Here is a 14,687-nt window from a genome sequence, read left to right on the forward strand (position 1 = left end):
TCTATGGCACTGCCAAAGATGCAGGTTTATAGAATATACCCAAGACAACTAATTAATGCCAAACACAATTCTTTACTAGAAGGAGAGGTTCAAGCAGCATGACAAGAAGATTATACAAGCTTGTGCATTTCAAATGAGCAAACAGTGGTGTTTAGACACCTCTAAAAAAATGTAAACCAAAACAATGACTTGTAGTGAACACAGAAAAAAAATATCAATGCACAGTTTTTGGTGGACTGGGAGATAAAGGAGTGAAAAGGGGAAGTTTGTATGTTGCATGATTAAGCATGCAATAAGTGAATTCTATATTAAACTAGGAATAGGAATCTAAGAATAAGATATTAAACAACTAAACTAGGTCATATCAAAGCTTCGTCTCTCCCAGGCATTCTGTCTTTGAAATGGACCCATAGCAGATTGCTTAGCCAAAGACAAAGCACAAAGGATCATTCCCCTATTAGCCTCCTCCTAGCTTTGGCAATCAGAAGTACAGGACTTCCCAAGCCAGAATGTCATATTTAATAACCTCTGATGGGACTCTCCTCCATTAATTGGGATAATCCCTTAACACTTCTGGCTTCCATACCATCCTGTGGCAAAGACTTCCACAGTTTAATTGCATGAAAATGGACTTCCTGATGCTTCCCAGTTCTCACGTTATGAGAAAGAGTGAACAGTAAACTACTGTCTGCTTTCCCTTTTTCTTCATATTTATGGTTTTATGCATCCCCATTATATCCTACTTCTTTTTCTTTCCCACATGGAAGAATCTTCATCAGATAAATCACATTTACTAAATCAGCTTTGTCATCTCTTCCTTTCCTAACACCCCTCTTGCCTTCCTTTTTACACAGGCAGATGCTCCACCGACATGTTCACAGAACCATCAAACTATGCACAGTGAATTCAGGATCTCTTTCCTGAGTAATAACTGGTTCATAGCTGTCCATGTTCATCCCTAAGTGCATTAGTTTGCATTCATTAGGCATTATGTCTTTTACTCAGTTACTTAATTTAAGGCTGATATATCTTCTTTTCTGCCACCTTTAGTTTTCACTACATTAGCTAATTTAAATCACTACCCAGTTTCATCACCCCACTGTTCACCTTTTTTCCAGGACAGTTTTTGAGTATTTTGGATAGGACAAGGCTCATACCGATCCTTGCAAGACTGTGCTGAAAACCCCACTGCACTGTGAGAAATTATTTCTTCCCTGCCACGTGCCTTTGAGTCTATCCATAAGACATCCCTGCTTCTTATCCTCAGAAATACAATTTAAACTGCCAGTGATGAGTAACTGACATATTATTTTTGTTTTATTCAATAGATACTTAGTGCAAAGCACACAGAAGAGACTCCCTTTCTCCTCGTCTTCATTTGCTCCAGAGTGTTTCTGAAGAAAGCAGGTCACTCAATTACTAGCTGTATTACTCACCCCTATGACTTGAAAAACAAGGAAAGAAAACGCAGTGAGTACATGTCTTTGAAGCTCCAGGGATAATTGAGATCAGCTGCACCTCCTGAATTAATCACAGTAATGCAGTGGAAGTATTGGCTAAGTAGATACTTTTGTTGCAAGTTTTTAAAGACTGTATCCTTCTTTTTTAAAGCAATATTTTTGGGGCTCAAATTTTCAATTTGTATTCTCAACCAATGAGAGACTTTAAAAAAAAGAAGAGATTTGAATGGCAAACTAATACCAACATTTTTTGCCAATAAAGCAATTACTATCTTTGTTATTAGCTTAGGCCAAAACACTGGTTGAGACCTTAAATTCTTTAGATCTGAAGGTTTAGCAAGCCCACAAGCCTCTGCCTGACATAGCCAAGAGTAGACTCTTGTTCTAGTAACAGTGCCAGTATATTGCTAAGTTCTCCAAAACACTTCCAGGCTACAGAAAATCATCAACAAGGGTGCAGAAAAGAAAAATGTTTTTTGATCAGGTAAATACTGACCAGCATTCTGTGGTACGCAACTTCCAACATTTTACTGTGTGAATGTAGTTTGTACTACTTCAGTTCGTTTCAGATAATATGAAATCCAGAGGGCAGCAACCCAAGTCACTCAAGATCTTGTGCAATTCTGCTATACCCCTTCCATTCATCAATCTTCCTGGACATTTTAGCCTCACCTCCCATGAAACATTATAGAATACCTAAGTTGGAACTCACAAATATAGTTTGTTCTACTATATGCACACTACATTCAAGCAGCACACAGGGAAGTCTCAAAGCAGCAAGTTAATGAGCTTCAGCACTTCTGGTTTAAAAGATTAGGAACAGTTTCCTTATTGAATATCAGAAGAAAGGCAAAAAAAAAATCTATGAATTCTTAGATCCATTTTCTTATTGCTAGTCCTCCTATTTCATAAGCACGTTTCAGATGCACGTAAAATGTGATGCGAGATTTTTACCTAAAACAGTCCAATAGGGATCCGACCACATCATCTGCTAATTCTTTTGGAAGTCTTCCAGTAATTCTACCAATTCTACAGAAGTTAAAAGAAAAGAAAAGCATACAGTGATTCATTAGTTCTGTCATTCAATGAGTAAATCCAATTAAAAAAACCTAGTCACTGGAAACCTAAGACAGTGAATTCAAGAGGACAATGCCCTATGCTAACACCAGTATCCCAAAACACCACTTGGAGTAAAAGCTACAAATTAGAAACGTTGAGAGGTAGGTGTGTGTGTGTGTACACACAAAAATGTATATTTTTTTACTGGGAAAAAAAAAATAAATGCTATCTCACTGCCTTTAACTGAAGTCTTACCCAAAATGTCTATTTTCAAATATAGGCGAGATTTTCAAGTCATATGGCTTTACAGCATGAACTGTGCTAAAGCCATTTGAAATAACAGAATATTACATGACACACAAATTCTCAATCATGGGTTACATTGAGGCTGTGTTTGTGTTGTTTGCTTTAATCTATAAGCTTGGAGTAACAACAAGAAACCTACCCTTTTGCTGCAGACCACCTGACAATGGTGTCTTTGTCTTTCAGTCCAACCAACAGTTGCTCTGCAGAGAATTTTATTTAAACAAAACAGATTATTCAACAGACTTAAACAACAGAAATACTTCTTAAAATGTTACAAATTCATTTCTGTCCTAACATTGCTGCTTCCTAATTTAAATAAAAATATTTGTATCCAGATTTCTTATATCTGCCAGACAAGTGTAAAAAATCATTAGATTTTTTAGTTGTTAAAGCCTTCTGATGTAATTTATAACCTTTAATTAAAGCATACTCATTAGCAAGCTAGCAGAAGCCCTTCCTTACGAACATATAGTAAGACAAAATGCTGTTCCTTTGATAGTACCATAGCTAACGAATTTCCAGCATAATTTTTAGCTTTAAAGTAATACCATTTATTTTACTTTTCATTACTAACTTTAACAAATCTTTCAATCTATGAATGGCTCAAAATATCACTTTTGTATTACCAGTAAAATGTATTTCAATCACTCCCTCTGTGTCACAAAAACACTAGAACAGTGAGTTTCTGCTCAAGAAGCCAACATTTAAATGATTTGGTAAACATGGTACATTTTAACCAATTGCTCAGGTTGAAATTTTAGTCTTTCCAATTGTTCAAATTAGTGCAGATATCCACAACACTTCCTTAGCACTAAGCATGCTGTACATATAACGTGCAGACTTTATAACAAATTCTGTCCCATTTCAACACACCTACAACATTTTCAATCTCTCCCGGAATGTCATATTCCTCATCATCCTCAGCTTCATTAGCAGCAACAGTTATCTTTTGGCTCTGCATAACTGAACTCTGAGCCTGCAGATTGGCAGCCAGAGATCGACAGCCACGTTGGTATCTGCAGAAGAAACAGAGACAGTGCATTTATTTTTCTGATGTAAGTTTCAACTGAAAACCTGCTTGTCAAGTTATACCACCAAGTACACAGTTTTCCAGTTATTTAGTGTTTGCTTTAAAGGAAAGGGAAAAAATATCCCATTCTCCTTTCTTCTGACCCAGCTGCCACTTTTCCAGGTGGAGAAGAGCTAAACTACTTCCCACTGTGGACAACAAAGAGAGGCAAAATTCCCATGCCCCAAAAAAACTCTCCAAAACCTTTAAAAATAAAAATCAACTAATTAAGAATGGTTTTAAATGGTAAAGCTAGCTCAGGCTTTTCTGCACAACCTGCACTCACATATCTAGCCTGTGGTGCAAACATATCCTTACAAAAGAGATAATTTCCATGCTAAACTAATTTTTGCCATTGGGCAAGGCATACTCTCCACCTAAAAAGAATTTTCTATGCCTAAGGACGTTCTCAAAAGTTAGTAAAAGAAATACAATAAAAAAAAAGTCACCAATGGAGCCTGCAATTTTAAAATATCAGTGCGAGAAATCTGAAAAATGGGTTGCCCTCTGGCAAAAAGGAAAACCAGACACCAGAACCTGACTAATATGCAAAACTGAAGTGGGATTGCAAACCACTTTTCCCCTGTGAACTTTCTATCGAATCAGGAGAGAACAATGTAATGGAAATGTTAATTTCACTCTTACAAAATGGAACTACGTCAACTTCAGTACCAAAGGTCGCTGTCTTCCCATTTTTACCAGGTTGTGCATTACATAAGAACAGGCTTCTGCTTTTGTGAAGTACAACATTAAATGTCACAGTACTGCTCTGCTATATCATAACTGGAAAAATTACAGGAAACAAAATATGGAGAAAAAACTACAAATGAAGGATGTATTCAGTCCTAAATAACATAATGATTTCTTTCTTTTTCTTGTAGGAGGGGGCATGAAGGACAGAGACTGGTAAAAAAAAAAAAAGATGGATGTAGGCACTTTTTAGTTTCTGAAGTGATTATGGATTACTTATTTTAGAATTCTTTTTCTTTTTTAAAAACTATTTCAACTTGAAACTAACCTCCATTTTGCTACCTTCGGTTTCACAAACGTCAGCCCAAGTCGTTGAACAAGTTTCATCCCTAGCTTGCGAAGAACCATCTGATTACTTTCTGACAGCTTGCAGTTATCAAGACACTCAAGTACAGTAGCAGCTGTAAGACAAAAACAGGCTAGAAGAATGCTTAACAACAACTCAGTTAAAAAGTTTAAAGTCCCCAAAGCTTTTCAGATTAAATTTCTGAAGGTATTACTGAAACACAAATGTCTTATTGCCCACTTGTAGCAGTTTTGATACAGGCCAAATAAATGTAATATCCTTCACCTACCAAACAGGAAGGACTGCTATAAGGATTACTTTCAGCTGTGAAGATCACAATGAGGCTAGCTCATGAGGAATATTTATGCCTCTAATTCTCACCAGAAGAAACATATTCAAGTATCTGTGTCTCAGAATCTTCTGTAGTCTAACAGAAGCAAGTCTGACAAAATCTCAGTCAGTTCTGTATCCAGTCTCTGCATGCTTAGCATTCAATTCCCTCATTTATAATTTTCAGGTAGCACCAACTGAACTCCTCTGCACAGAAACTGTTATGACAATGAATGTCCATGAACATTTAAATGCAAAACATAATACTGATGTGTGAACAATCAGCAACAAAACCTTCCATTTGGGCACATCAAATCTATTCGTCCACCAAAATAAAAACCACAGAATAATGGAGAAGGAGTGTAAAGCTCCAGAATTCAAAATTTTTACAAGGAACACATTCCTGTTACAAATAAAATAGTTCCTTTGCAGTTGCAGTCGGAAGCAATGACTGTATTGAAGAAGAACTTATAGATGATCAGTAATTAATACAAACTCAGGCTCTGAAGGACGTATCGCTCTTAGTGTAAACAAATATGTGATTATGTATTCTGTAATCTTCTACTCCAGGCCCACATCAAGTTTTAGAGATAGAAAATTAAGAACATCTAAATATGAGCCTTTTCCAAGTCCAACTGCCCAATTACTGCGGATCATCTATAGGGCCTGTTCATAATTCTGGTTACCTGACATGTTCTTACTTACTCCTTACGCTTCCATACTGCTGCTTTCTACTGCTAGGCAATAACATTCCTCAATATTTTTTATTTGCTCCTGACCAGCTCTGCAACACATCTGTCATTCCATTTTGTTTATCTTCATTATCTTATCTCCAGCTTTACCCATATCTCAGGCATTTTGTAAGGAAGCATCTGCATGTTACACTTTGTTACTGGTAGAATCAAAACTGCTTCCAGCTCTACATCTATAGAATTTCTTTTCTGGAGTCAAAACAATTCCAAAGCATTCTAATGTGAGTTTACATCACTACTCGATTCTTGTAAATAGCACAAACCACATGTTTTGATAGTCAGTTCTGTGGTCCTTCTCTATTTTGCGGTGTTCTGTAATTAGCCATCATCTTTCTACACCTTTCTTTATCACTACCAATAAAAAGCAAAGTAGTACTGTGCAGTCAGTTCTGAACGTATTCCAGGATGTGCCATGAGAAGAATATAATTCCAACATGTAAACACAATATTCAGACACTTCTGTATTCTCCTTACAGGTACCTGCCTATCTCTAATTGCATCCATAATCTGTTTCCACTAAAACCATTTTTTCTTTTCAACAGTACCATGAGATGACTCCAACCAGATTCTGTACACAGCAGGTTCTTTAAACCTGGCATGTAAACCTTACATGTTTTATCCTTAAACTTGGTATTCATACATTCCACATCATACAGTTTCCATGTTCTGTGCTCAGCTGCTGAGGCGCAGCACCCAACCTGACCACCTGCCAAATCTTTAATTCTCTGATGAGATTTTCCAACATAACATACTTCATTTGCTTCATTCTCCTCCCTCACTTTCTCTCTTCTTTTCACTTTGCATTTTAAAACTTCCTTGTTGATTTTACTCCTCATAGCACCATTCTTTAACAGCATATCCTTCTCTTTCCTTTTTTTACTGGAATGGCTTTAAAACAAAATCAGGATATTACAAACTTACCATATGGTAAACAATCTTCTCTTTTGCCATGTTTAAATAACTGTGCCTACAATTAAAACAGGGAAAATAAATATAACAATACAGAGTGTCTACAGCTCAATATATCAGACATAAAGTTCTACAGTAGCCTGTCAACTTCCTGCAATAATCTGTAGTGTTTACTAATTAAAATGGCATAAAAGAAAGAGTCCCTGGGTGCAGTTCTACTTCTTTTTAAGTCAATGTATGTCAAGGCTACTGTAGCCCAACCTGCCCCTCCCATTTATACAATCATGCAGGCACTTAACTCAGGGAGCTGAGCTGGACAAAAAACACACATAAGAAAACGGGGGGGAGGAGGGAAGCCACTCTTTCAGCCAGCTCAGCTCCCACAACCATCCAGCTCAGTGTTTGGTCACACAAGTCCAATGCAGGTGCAACCACAGCAGCTATTATCTAACAGCTCATGCTGCTTTGAACCTCTAAAAAGTGAGGAACGTGAATGAAGAACATCTGCAGAACATGAATACAGGCAGATGAACAAGGGGAACTCCATGTCCTGTTTGAGACCTTGTGACATCAAACAATTCTCCAAACTAAACAAGCCTTGCTTGTAATTTAGGCAGAGCACAGCACAAGGAGGCACATGAATGCTTCAGTCACTGTAAGAAGCAGGACAGGTGGACATTGGTGAGCAAGCTCGGCCATTAGTAGCAATGAAACTCAGGCAAGACAGGACAGAATATAGGCTAAACTGACGAGTATTTTATCCTGTTTCTCCAACAGCTTTCAAGAACCCCATGTTAAACTAAAAGTTAGCTACAGAATTCTCTGACTGCAAATATAACTCCATGAGGCATATTTTAATTCCTGCACCAAGGGATTTTAAGGAGAGTTCATGTATTCAGTCTTCCAAATAGCTTTCAAATCATTTACACACAGTTAAAAATCCCATTAGGTCTCAGCACTCCAGTGAGAAGAATGGACTGTTCACACCAGACAGAAACATGTTACACATTTAAAATGTTCTCGGTCCACTTAGAATCATAGAACCACCAAGGTTGGAAAAGAATCACAGGATCACCTCACTTAGTATGTATCAAAACCACCACGTTCAGTCACTTAGCTTTCCTTGAACTTTGTCAAACATCTTCCTCACTAAACATGCCTAGGAGTTAAACAAGAACAGACTTACCTTAAAAACATGTACTTTCTCACACATACCAAATACACATGCCTCCTGCACTGCAGGTGTGGTTAAGAGCAACAAAAGCAATAAAAACACCTTCAGGCTATGTACCCATTATATTCTGTTGTGTAACTAAATTACGTTTTAGAATCCTAAATTAGCATTTCTGATCAGCTCTACTACAAGCTATATATAGTGGAATTTGACAATACTTATTATTCAAGATTTGTAATGCTTTGCTGAAGTAACCACACAAATATGACATCCCTTAAGAACTATGTTTACAGAGCAGAAATGCAACAGAACTAGCCTCAGTTAGCCTCAGAAGAGCAGCTAACTGGAACCACCACTGACACAAACAGTATAAATATTGAATAGCTTTTATCAAGATATCACATCGATATAAAATCAAATCCCACTAACATGTGACAAAACTGCTTGCACTAGAAAGCCTAGGGAAGAGCAAAGAGAAGGTGTACAAAAATCTCAAAATTTCCCACATTACTAACAAGTCTAAAGCGACTTCAATTTCTTTTCTACCTCTTTGCTGAAATGCTCATAAGCTCATTTCTTCGTAACTTTGTTCCTGTGCTCAAAACAGACAGCTTCACAAGGCCAGCAAATTTGTTGTGGATATCAGGAGACCCCTGCAGCACTTCTGCAGCACCTTATCCCCACAATTCCTTCTCTGTTCTGTATTAATGCCCAGGTAAGAGCAAACACTGTTTTGAAGGCATGCCTCAAAATAAGACTATACTCAAGTGTATCAAACAAAACAGTATAATTCCTAAAGTAATGATAACAAAGTTAACAGCTCCTTTACATAACCTTGGAAGTTCCTGGACAAGTTCTTCTGGAGATTTACCTCCACATGTCTTCGCAAACTGCTTGGCGAGCTCCTGAAAAGACTCAATGGAACCCTCAAAACATCAGTGCATTGTCATCCTGACACAGCTCCTACATCCCAGCACCTGTCTACAAGTCTCTCCAGGAGTTTTCACATCCTCAAGGGCAACTTCTAATTCAGTTGACTCCTCAGGAATAACATAACTAGGAGGTATCGCCTCCAAGCAAGAAGTGGGAAGAAGTTAACCAACATAAAAGCAGGATATAAGAAACCTCTATACAGTTTTAGATGTTAAAATCTTCATAGCAACTGATGTAAAATCAACCAAGAATACTCTAAAAGATATGTGGGTTACATATTCTCTCAGATTACAAATCAGGCTTCAGACCTTGAGCCCATGCTTCCTGCTGTACTTCGGTCACACAGCAGCAAGGGTCTAACCAGGGTTAAATAAGGGTTTAGGCAACCCTGACAATCTATGCAAAAAAATCTCAAGGAAGAGCATTTTATTACTTGGGAATCAATTACACATTAATGTGGACTCCCATTAAGAATATACTTTCTTCATCCCCCTTCTCCTTCCATCTCCCTTCTCCTTACAAAGCACATAAAAAGAAGCAATCACACTTCCAATGTTGAAAAGTGTTCAGCTGTACAAACCATGGTAGGCCACTCCCTTCTCTGACAAGGGCAGCACCTGGTTCCAGTGGTCTCCCTTACTGCTGCATGAGGATTAAGGGATTTTATTTCATCAATGCACATTTTTAGGGGAAGTACAAATTAATCAAATAATGCTGTAGCTACAGTGCTATAAATTCATAACTTCACTTAAAAGAAGTGGGATTTAACATTTACACTGTTTTTGTTCAGCAATATATGTTATATATTGATTTTTGAATAACCACAGAAGAAAAAGGAATCTATGAAAGGAAAGAAGTTGTGTTTGCACTGACCGGTGTCCACTGCAGGGAGAATACAACCTTCTACCCAGCTTATTGCTGCTTTAGCAAGTGATACATTAGATATTTCTCCCTATCAGAGAAGAGTTTAAAGGTCATTTCTAGCAAAAAACATTTCTTATAGAAGTAGGCAATAACTGAACTGGTGGGAACTACTTTTCAGATATTCAACAAATCAAGAAATTCAGTTGTTGCTTTTTTTTTTCCTGACTGTAGAATCATCAAGAAAAAAAGAAAGCTCCTCATGACTTCTTTGTGAGTCAAAAAAAAGGCAAAAACATTCAGAAACCCAAATCTGCCAAACTTTTGAGCTTAATAGATACACTTTTAGAGGGAAATAAAGAAGCACTTTCTCTGATGTTGGCCTCTATAATAAAAGATATGTATTTCTTCTGGCATATGCTACAAACATTCATGTGCGTAAAGCAGTCATTGTGTAGGAACAATCCTGCAGCTCTGGCTTGCCCCAGCATTACACTAAAAACCAAAGTACACGATGCACCACTGCAAACCAACAGAAACTGGGGAGGAAAAAAAAAACTAAAAAAGGAAAAATGAACAAATCAGCATTACAGTATTTATTTTAATCTTCCTGCCTTGCAGGACAAAAAAACAACCAAGACACATCAATTCAGACAAATCTGATACAAACAAAATAATTAATAAGCTTGGTTTGCCACCTGTAGAGATGTTTCAGTGTCAGCACCTGATGATACTAAAAGTAAGGAGCCTGCCTGCTGGAGCATCCAGGCAGCCAAAGCTATGCCATGGTCTCTCCACTTTAATGAGGACACACAGCAACTCACCCAACCTGTTGAACTGCCGAAAAGTATGTGACTCCCTCTCTTATAAATAATTAAGCCACCTACAAATTAGAGAAAATCAGTGGTGTGCAAGCGATGACGACTGTCAAGTCTGGTTTTGCTTTAGAAATAGCATGGTGCAAGGAAAACAAAACCTAGTTTCTTAGTAATCACCAAAGAAACACACCACACCTTCCAATTGTCTGCATAACCCACTTTGGGCTCCATGAGATATATCAACCAGGATCATCTCTGGGACATGTTCCCCAAGCTATACAAATCACCACTAAGGGTGGCCTGACTGTTTGCTAGCAAGTATATCTTCCTGTTGAGCAGGAGACACCAGTCTGAGTCTACCCTCTGGTTGTAACCAACCAAGTTGAGGACTGGGAGGATAATTTCAGCCTCTATGGGACAAGAAGAAAACGGTATCTTTCATTACTCTGGAGCACCCCCTAGTAGTCACATAGCACCCAGGTCGAGGGAAAGCTATCACTCATTCCTGCCTCCAGGCTAGATGTGGGGAAGTAAACAAGGTGAGGGAGGACATGCTGTCAAAATAATAAATATGCTTGAAAGTAGAGAGTGCATAATGTGTTATACGTGCAGCGAATGGTAAAATAGATGACAACTCTTGTTCTCCATACTTCTCCAATGCAAATAGTAGACTGCATGCATTTGTCAGGGTATCAATAATGGTAGCTAATGCGACAAGCTTCAACAAGAGCACGGTTAAATTGCTGGTGGGAGTGACGTTTTCATCTGATCTTCATTATTTATCAAAAATTTACACATGGGGGACCTCCATCATAACAAGACTGACAAAACACAGATTTGAAAGCTCTGCTTTTTGTACACCTTTATCTCCAAACCATTAGAAGATAACATCTCTTAAAAAAAAATAACGCCAATGGACAATGCTAGCATTGGTAATTCTTTGAGAATGCCAGAAATACAGAGACTTGGGAAACATTCTATTTGGAAATAGTCTATTTTTGTGCCTGTGGGTCTGAAAGAATAGAGTTGGAGAGTTCTTTCTTCCCCGGAGCCAAATTTACATAAGCACAGAGCTATTGCTAAATAACCTGCGCATTAGAGACAGCTCAGGGAAATGCCCTGTTCTTAAGACTCTCGAGTTTCATCAGATCACTGCGTAGGGCGTTTTATTTTTTTTAATTATTACTCACACTTGTATACTGAATCACCTATAAAACAAATAAGGTTTAATAAGTTTCAATGCCCAAGGCTACCTCAACATGATGACATCTCTGTCACGCAAGAATTGGGAGTGCTACACCCTGCAGCAATAACTAAAAAGCTGCTTGATATAATGGCAGGTTTAAAAGCAAACCTCCAGACCAAGAGAATTTAAAATGCAGATTCTTAAAACAGGTTAGACATTTATTTCAAGTAAACAAGTATTATATATATAAAAAAAGGCGATTTCTTATTAATCTAATCTTTCCCATTAATCTACAATCTTTCAAATTACCTATGCATACAACGAATCCAAGCACAAAAAAAAATGAACTCAATTCAACAATGCAATTTTAGTTTGAACAAAAGAAGGTAGTTTTAAAAACTAAATCTGAAACACTGCGAGCAAAGATTCCTGCTAGTGCACACCTGTTGTGAAATGATATATTACTGACGACAGGTGTAAGGAAAAAAAAAAGAAAAAAGCATCAGTGGAATTAAAATGTGTAATGCAGGCTGCGTGTTCCAACAAGAATCATGAAACAGTAGTACTTGTTCTACACATAATGCTGAGTTAGATTAAACAGTAGCATACCTAATCACCGAGACTTCAGGCCACGGAGAGGCAGATCAAAGTGCAGCAACACAGAACTGCTCACCGTGTACCAAACTTGCAGTTTCAGTTCATTGAAATGCAAGAGTTTCGTGTGATTTTAGAACAGTTTTGCCCTGCCAATCTCACTACAAGTTTTTTCCTAAATGTAGACCATGAACAGCATAGTTCTGCTGCAATCTACACTGTCAGGGGAAGCTCTGAACTGATCTGGGGTGTTGGAGGTGGGGGGAGAAGAGAGAAAGAGAGAGCAAGCTCTTTTCCACGCACCCTGCTCCAACATCATTACATCCCCAAAACCTGCCTTGCTGCACTGGCTGGAAACTGAAACATATTTTTCTTTCTCCTGCTCCTTCAGGATGAAATGCCTCAGTAACAACAGTTTGATTCCTAAACAACAAGTTGCTGGAAGAATCCAAGGGCTGAGAATTCTGAAGCTTGGTGACCCAAGTTTTAGTTGCCAACCCCATGGATGTATTTTGCTTTATGCAATTAGCAATTATTGTTTTGTTTCTGGACAGACTGCTAACACCATGGATGTTTAAGGGAACAGGTCTACTTTAAATATTGCTTTTACTTTTGGTTAATATTTTTGGTTTAACAACATGTTACTCTTATAAATGTGTTACTAAATCATTATATTAAACTCTTATGTTTCCTACTCCAGTTAAACATATCCCTGTACACATACCTACATACGTATCTTTCTGAAACCCTTTATTCTCTAATGATATAATTTGGGCTTACATTGCAGTAACTGAAATTAAAAATTCAAGACTGGATGCAAGAAAAGGCTTTAACAATTCAGTCTGCTCGTACCTACCAACTGGAACAAAAGTTATGAGCCAACAGACACTAACAAAACTAGCTTGATAAATATGTTCTCCCAACCTACAACATAGAGGAGAAAAAAAAATCATACAAATTCAAGAAAGAAGGCTTCGGCTTCCAAGTATACTGTATCACATTCTAGTTTCGATTCTACTTGTTCAGTATTCACCTGTTTCGCTTAGTATGCACTAATGAACAGGTGGATAGAGCCAAAGCCAAGGGAATTATGACAAAACACTAATGTATTATACATCCTACAGGTCTCATCATGCACCTAGGATGGCAAACAGTCAGTCTCCCCTTCCAGATCTGACAATAAAATGATGAAACATCATTCTGCCTTTTGAAACAGAGTGCAACACATACAAATAATGCTTCCTCTTGCTTAAGCAGCAAGTCCTAAATTATTCTAAATATAGACTGTTTCTCCTATCTTCTGATTTGGAAGAGCTGCTAGAGAAGAAAAAAATACTAAAAAACCAACAACACACACACACTTGTTCCACAGCTTTGCTTTGATGTTTAGGAACGTACTGCATACAAGTCCTCGTAGCAATTACTCAAAAAGAGCTGCAAACTTATGCAAATTATAGAAACTCATATAAATGCCAGCAAATCCTTAAATCTGTGCTAAGACTATACAAGTATATGCCATTCACTGACTTCACTTGTGCTATCCCAGCTTATTAACAACAAATAAAAAACAAGAAAACTCCACAAAATCCCCCACTCCATCCAAATATACTTGGACATGACAATTGGAATAGACAGCAGAACTGTTATCCAAGTAATTCAAAATACACACCAAAAAAAAGTATAAAAACTACTAGACAGCTGTTAGGACAAGATATTCTTATGTATTCTTATGTACAGGAGTTCTATATAGTAATGCTCCAGGAACTAGAAGCTTTTTCTCCAAGCTGAGCTGTTCTATGATTCTATAGTGAATTACTTTTACAACCTGAATTAAGAATTCAGCTCTCTGAACCACAGCATGGCTTAGGTTGGAAAGGACCTCCAAGATCATTCAGCTCCAATGCCCCATGAGTTATTATTACTTCACAACATGCAGCATTAAAGGAAGAACTTCAGATTAACAAATACAAGGAATAGTGCATTTTTCCAGCCTAGTCAAGGACACTGGCTAATAAGTTTAGTATGTCTTAGTAAAACTAATGAGAACAAGCATTTAAGAAGAGTGGCTCAAACTTCCACAAGTCACTTGCATTTTGGCTAACAATTCTAAAAAACCTACTGCTATATCAAAAGCCTAACTTCTTCATTTTCTATAGTTCAGATTTTTTTTTTTCCCCTGCAGGTTTGGTAGAAAGCCAAA

At 37.6% G+C, this 14,687-nt stretch overlaps 1 protein-coding gene across 2 annotated transcripts in view; it reads right to left on the reverse strand.

Moving 5' to 3' along the window:
- TBCD (tubulin folding cofactor D) overlaps positions 1 to 14,687 on the reverse strand; it is a 109,225-nt gene that overhangs the window by 84,709 nt on the left and 9,829 nt on the right. For both annotated transcript variants that reach the window (NM_001389246.2, XM_015295136.4), the window contains exons 8-12: positions 6,934 to 6,979; positions 4,913 to 5,045; positions 3,699 to 3,841; positions 2,965 to 3,025; positions 2,415 to 2,489 (exon numbers count right to left, since the gene is read on the reverse strand). In NM_001389246.2, the coding sequence (NP_001376175.2) occupies positions 2,415 to 2,489; positions 2,965 to 3,025; positions 3,699 to 3,841; positions 4,913 to 5,045; positions 6,934 to 6,979 (458 nt within the window). The remainder of the gene's footprint in view (positions 1 to 2,414; positions 2,490 to 2,964; positions 3,026 to 3,698; positions 3,842 to 4,912; positions 5,046 to 6,933; positions 6,980 to 14,687) is intronic.

This window comes from Gallus gallus, chromosome 18, assembly GCF_016699485.2.
Source record: "Gallus gallus isolate bGalGal1 chromosome 18, bGalGal1.mat.broiler.GRCg7b, whole genome shotgun sequence".
NCBI lineage: Eukaryota > Metazoa > Chordata > Aves > Galliformes > Phasianidae > Gallus > Gallus gallus.